Source organism: Apteryx rowi, unplaced genomic scaffold (assembly GCF_003343035.1).
Source record: "Apteryx rowi isolate R43461 unplaced genomic scaffold, aptRow1 scaffold_835, whole genome shotgun sequence".
Classification (NCBI taxonomy): Eukaryota; Metazoa; Chordata; class Aves; order Apterygiformes; family Apterygidae; genus Apteryx; species Apteryx rowi.
In genome coordinates this window covers 203857-209669 of record NW_020451133.1, presented here as the reverse complement: position 1 = coordinate 209669, position 5813 = coordinate 203857, and the positions used below count along the sequence as shown (strand labels likewise).

The 5813-nt window shown below is 64.8% G+C and overlaps 1 protein-coding gene across 1 annotated transcript in view; it reads left to right on the top strand.

The window, feature by feature from the left end:
* Positions 1-5751, top strand: part of EPHA2 (EPH receptor A2) — an 8324-nt gene extending 2573 nt beyond the window's left edge. The window contains exons 2-13 of the mRNA XM_026089883.1: positions 15-90; positions 1099-1258; positions 1382-1481; positions 1640-1695; positions 1797-1922; positions 2037-2219; positions 2331-2392; positions 2699-2908; positions 2990-3139; positions 4002-4195; positions 4314-4469; positions 5278-5751. Of these exons, the coding sequence (XP_025945668.1) occupies positions 15-90; positions 1099-1258; positions 1382-1481; positions 1640-1695; positions 1797-1922; positions 2037-2219; positions 2331-2392; positions 2699-2908; positions 2990-3139; positions 4002-4195; positions 4314-4469; positions 5278-5383 (1579 nt within the window). The 3' untranslated portion in view covers positions 5384-5751. The remainder of the gene's footprint in view (positions 1-14; positions 91-1098; positions 1259-1381; positions 1482-1639; positions 1696-1796; positions 1923-2036; positions 2220-2330; positions 2393-2698; positions 2909-2989; positions 3140-4001; positions 4196-4313; positions 4470-5277) is intronic.
* Positions 5752-5813: the final 62 nt, after the last annotated feature.

Below are 5813 nucleotides of genomic sequence, written 5' to 3'. Positions count from 1 at the left end.
CGCACGACCACCAGCCTGGTGCTCTCCTGGAGCCTGCCGCCCCGGCAGCGCGCCCGCGTCGCCAAGTACGAGGTCACCTACAGCAAGAAGGTAGGGAGTCCCCCCTCACCAGGCTCGGCCCGGCCATGCGTGTCACGAGCATGCCGGTCTCAGCCCCAGCCATGTGTGTCACGAGCGTGCCAGTCTCAGCCCCGGCCATGCATGTTGTGAGTGTGCCAGTCTCGGCCCTGGCCATGCACATCACGAGCGTGCCAGTCTCAGCCCCGGCCATGCATGTCACGAGCGTGCCAGTCTCGGCCCTGGCCATGCACATCACGAGTGTGCCAGTCTCAGCCCCGGCCATGCATGTCATGAGCGTGCCAGTTTCAGCCCCAGCCATGCACATCACGAGTGTGCCAGTCTCAGCCCCGGCCATGCATGTCATGAGCGTGCCAGTTTCAGCCCCAGCCATGCGTGTCACGAGCACTCCAGTCTCGCCCCATCCATGCGTGTTGTGAGTGTGCCGGTCTCTGCCTGGCCATGCATGTCGCGAGCGTGCCGGTCTCGGCCCGGCCRTGCGTGTCACGAATGCACTGGTCTCAGCCTGGCCATGCACATCACGAGCGTGTCGGTCTCAGCCCTGCCTTGCGCATCACGAGCACACCGTTCTCAGCATAGCTGCATGTGTCACGAGCGCACCAGTCTCAACCCAGCCACGCACATCATGAGCGTGCTGTTCTCAGCCTGGCCGTGCATGTCACGAGCGTGCCATTCTCAGCCTGGCCGCTAGGGTGGGCTGAGGGTGTCCACAAGCACGCCATTCTCAGCCTGGCCATGCATGTCATGAGCGTGCCATTCTCAGCCCAACCGCGCATGTCATGAGCACGCCGGTCTCAGCCCGGCCACACACGGCACGAGCGTGCTGTTCTCAGCCGGCCACGTGCCTCACGAGCACACCGTTCCCAGCCTGGCCACCACACGCGTCACGAGCAGCCTGTTCTCAGCCTAGCCGCCACGGTGGGCGTCCACAAGCGTGCCGAGTGCTCAGTCCGGCTGGGCATGTCACGAGCGCGCCGTCCTCAGCCCGGCTCGCTTGGGCGCTTTCGCCCCCCCCCCCAGGCGGACGAAAACAGCTACTCGGTGCTGCGCTGCGAGGTCACCTCGGTCACCATCCCCAAGCTGACGCCGGGGACGGCGTACGTGGTGCGGGTCCAGGCGCTCACCCAGGACGGCCAGGGCGCCTACAGCCCCCCGCACGAGTTCGAGACCCTCCCTGAGGGTGAGTATGGTGGCGGGGGGCAAAAAAAATTACAAAAACCCTTTGGGGTGTTTTTTTTGGGGGGGGGGGACACGCCTCTTAGTGTCCCCCCCCCCCAATGCCACCGCGCTCCCCCCGCCGCAGCCTCCGAGAGTACGGCCTCCACCGCCGTGGTCAGCGGCTCCGTCGCCGGCGTCCTCGTCGTCCTCGTGCTGCTGGGCATCTTCCTCTACGTCTTCCGCAGGTCGGTGGCTTTCCCGGGAAGGGAAAAAATTCCCCCAAAAAAAGGAAAAAAGGGGCTTTTCCGGCACAGAGGGCTGGCAAGGGGCAGGATCGGGGCACTTTGTGCCGCGGGAATGCTCTCCGCCGGGAGCCTCCAGCTTGTCCCTGGCTTTTTCRCAGGAAGAGGAGCTCACGGACGCGCCAGGCCTCCGAGGACGTCTACTTCTCCAAGACGGGTGAGCGGGGTGGCAGGGGGACACGGGGGGGGGGGGGGGGGAACATGGAAGGGGGGGACACGCGTGGGGATGCCCACACCCCCCTGCCCTCCCCGCCGCAGACCAGCTCAAGCCGCTGAAGACCTACGTGGACCCGCACACCTACGAGGACCCCAACCAAGCGGTGCTCAAGTTCACCACCGAGATCCACCCCGCCTTCATCACCCGCCAGAAGGTCATCGGCGCAGGTGGGTCCCCCTAAAAAAAAACCCTGAAAAACCCAAAACCATGGGGAAAAAAACCCACCCTCACTACTGGGGCTGCCCTGATTTTCACCCGGTCGCCCCCCCCCCCCCGGGCAGGCGAATTCGGCGAGGTCTACAAGGGCACCTTGAAGCGCGGCAAGAAGGAGGTGCCCGTGGCCATCAAGACCTTGAAGGCGGGCTACACGGAGAAGCAGCGCGTGGACTTCCTCAGCGAGGCCGGCATCATGGGCCAGTTCTGCCACCACAACGTCATCCACCTCGAGGGGGTCGTCTCCAAGCGTGAGTGTCCCCCCCACCACCACCACCAGGGCCGAAAACGGGGAAAAACGAGGGGACAAAATGGGGTTTTATGAGCCCGTTCCGGCTCTTATTTTTCGGTTGTTTTTCCAGACAAGCCCTTCATGATCGTCACGGAGTACATGGAAAACGGCGCGTTGGATAAATTCCTGCGGGTAGGTGATGCGTGACAGCCGGGGAAAAAAAAAAACAAAACACGGGAGCCGTCGGCGCCCCACTGGCTTTTCCCGATGCCGTGCCGGGATTTGCCTGGCTTCAGCGTGACGCTGGCGGGCTTTGGCRGGATCAACCTGGAGCTGGGCTTGGTGGCTTTTTTCCGGGGGGGGATTTCTCGTGTTTTTTGGTTTTTTTTATTTTCTCACCCGTGGGGGCGGATGTTCAGGGCGGCCGGGATGCGGCTGGCGGGAGCGGGTCGGCGGATGGGGGGTAAAGCGGATTTGGTGCCGTTGGTGTCCCCGCAGGAGAAGGACGGGGAGTTTTGCGTCATCCAGCTGGTGGGCATGCTGCGGGGCATCGCGGCGGGCATGAAATACCTGGCCGGCATGAACTACGTGCACCGGGACCTGGCGGCCCGCAACATCCTCGTCAACAGCCAGCTGGTCTGCAAAGTGTCCGATTTTGGCCTCTCGCGGGTGCTGGAGGATGACCCCGAGGCCACCTACACCACCAGCGTGAGTGAGCCGGGCTGGGTGGCCGGGCTGGGTGGCCCCCAGCACCGTTGGGCCCCCGCTGAGCGCCGCTTGCCTCCGCAGGGGGGGAAGATCCCCATCCGCTGGACGGCGCCTGAGGCCATCTCCTACCGCAAGTTCACCTCGGCCAGCGACGTCTGGAGCTACGGCATCGTCATGTGGGAGGTGATGTCCTACGGCGAGCGGCCCTACTGGGAGCTCTCCAACCACGAGGTGAGCGCCGGGCCGCCCCAGGCCTCCCTGCACTGCTGCCACCAGCTCCGTTGCATCGCTGCTGGCCCCATTGCATCGCTGCTGGCCCCACTGCGCTGTCGCCAGCCCCCTTGCACTGCCACCAGCCCCATCGCACTGCTGCTGGCTGCATTGCGCCGCTGCCACCAGCCCCCTTGCGCTGCCGCTGGCCCCCTTGCACCGCCACCAACCCCATTGCACYGCTGCTGGCTGTGTTGYGCCGCTGCCACCGGCCCCATTGTGCCGCTGCCACTGGCCCCATTGCACGACTACCGGCCCCATTGCACTGCTGCCACCAGCCCCATTGCGCCACCACCAGCCCCGTTGCGCCGCTGCTGGCCCCATTGCACCGCTGCCACCGGCCCCATTGCACCGCTGCCACCGGCCCCATTGCACCACTGCCACCAGCCCCATTGCACTGCTGCCATCCCCCTTGCACCGTCGCCGGCCCCATTGCACCACCACCAGCCCCACTGCACCACCACCAGCCCCACTGCACTGCTGCTGGCTGCGTTGCGCCACTGCCACCGGCCCCATTGTGCCGCTGCCACCGGCCCCATTGCATGACTGCCAGCCCCATTGCACTGCTGCCACCAGCCCCATTGCACTGCCACTGGCTTCACTGCACTGCTGCCAGCCCCATTGCACCGCCGCCGCTGCTGTCCCCATCTCACTGCCGCCAGCCCCACCGCACTGCTGGAACCCCCATTGCACCACCACCAGCCCCATTGCCCCACCGTCACCCCCCTCCTTGTACTGCCAACCCCCGACTTGGGGGCCGGTTCTCATCCGGCGCTGCTCACCCTCCCCCCTTGCCGTTCCCCCCCCCTCCCCCCGGCGGCAGGTGATGAAGGCCATCAACGAGGGCTTCCGCCTGCCGGCCCCGCTCGACTGCCCCTCGGCCGTCTACCAGCTCATGCTGCAGTGCTGGCAGCAGGAGCGGGGCCGGCGGCCCAGGTTCGCCGACATCGTCGGCATCCTCGACAAGCTCATCCGGGCGCCCGACTCCCTCAAGACCCTGGCGGACTTCGACCCGCGGTGAGCGCCCGCGGCGGACGGGGGAGGTGGTGGTGGTGGTGGTGGTGGGGGTTGTTTTTTCCCTCTTTTCCCACCTCCCCGAAATGCCGGGATTCGAGGTGCCGTCGCCGCTCCGCAGGGTCTCCATCCGCCTGCCCAGCACCAGCGGCTCTGAGGGCCTCCCCTTCCGCTCCGTCGCCGAGTGGCTCGAGTCCATCAAGATGCCCCAGTACACCGAGCACTTCCTCGCCTCCGGCTACACCACCGTGGAGAAGGTGGTGACGATGAGCAGCGAGTGAGTGCCGCGGCCCCGGGCTCCCCCCGGTGGGGTTGGGGGCTGCACCATTCCCTGAGGGATGCGGGGGGGCTGGATTGTCCCCGAGGGCTGCTGGGGACCAGCCCATCCCCAAGGGGATGCTCGGGACGAAGCCATCCCCAAGGGGATGCTCAGGACCAGCCCATCCCCGAGGGATGCTGGGGACCAACCTGTCCCCAAGGGAATGCTGGGGACCCAGGGAATGCTTAGGACCAAGCCGTCCCCGAGGGATGCTGGGGACCAACCTGTCCCCTGGGGATGCTCAGGACCAGCCCGTCCCCAAGGGCTGCTGGGGACCAAACTATCCCCAAGGGGCTTCTGGGGACCAAGCCGTCCCCAGGGGATGCTCAGGACCAAGCCATCCCCAAGGGCTGCTGGGGACCAAACCATCCCCAAGGGGATGCTGGGGACCAACTTGTCCCCAGGGGATGCTCAGGACCAACTCATCCCCGAGGGATGCTAGGGACCAACCTGTCCCCAGGGGATGCTCAGGACCAACTCATCCCCGAGGGATGCTAGGGACCAACCTGTCCCCAGGGGATGCTCAGGACCAACCTGTCCCCAAGGGCTTCTGGGGACCAAACTATCCCCAAGGGGCTTCTGGGGACCAAGCCGTCCCCAGGGGATGCTCAGGACCAAGCCATTCCCGAGGGCTGCTGGGGACCAAGCCATCCCCAGGGGATGCTGGGGACCAACTTGTCCCCAGGGGATGCTCAGGACCAGCCTGTCCCCATTAGCCCCGTTATCACCGTTAATGCCGTTATCCCCCCTTTTCCTCCTCCCGCAGCGACATTAAGCGCATTGGCGTGCGCTTGCCAGGCCACCAGAAACGCATCGCCTACAGCCTGCTGGGGCTCAAGGAGCAGCTCAGCGTCGTGGGCGTCCCCATCTGAGCCGGGGGGGGCCTCCCCCCCCCCCAAAAAACGCCACCTCCGAAATACTTGAAGCGGAGCAATGAAGGGCGCCCGGCCGCCCCAGAGCCGGTTTATTTATTGTTTCTATAATTAATCGATGCTTTTTTATTAATTATTATTATTTTGAGCGATAGGGAGCCCGAGCGGGCGCCCCGGCTCGGGAGACGCCGGCGCTGCTCCTCCGCAAAGCGGGAAGGGGACGAAACAGGTGTAAACCCCCCCGCCGCTTCCGAAAAAAAAAAATCAAGTTAAAATTTCAAACGTGGGTGCCAGCTGCCGGGAAAAAACAGGGTTTTGTTTTTTTTTTTCCCTCTCCGGGTGGCCGGTTTCCCTATATTTTAATTTAAAGCGCCTCGTTCGGGCCGGGGACCTCTCTCTCGCTAGGTTTAGGGTTGTTTTTTTTTTTTTC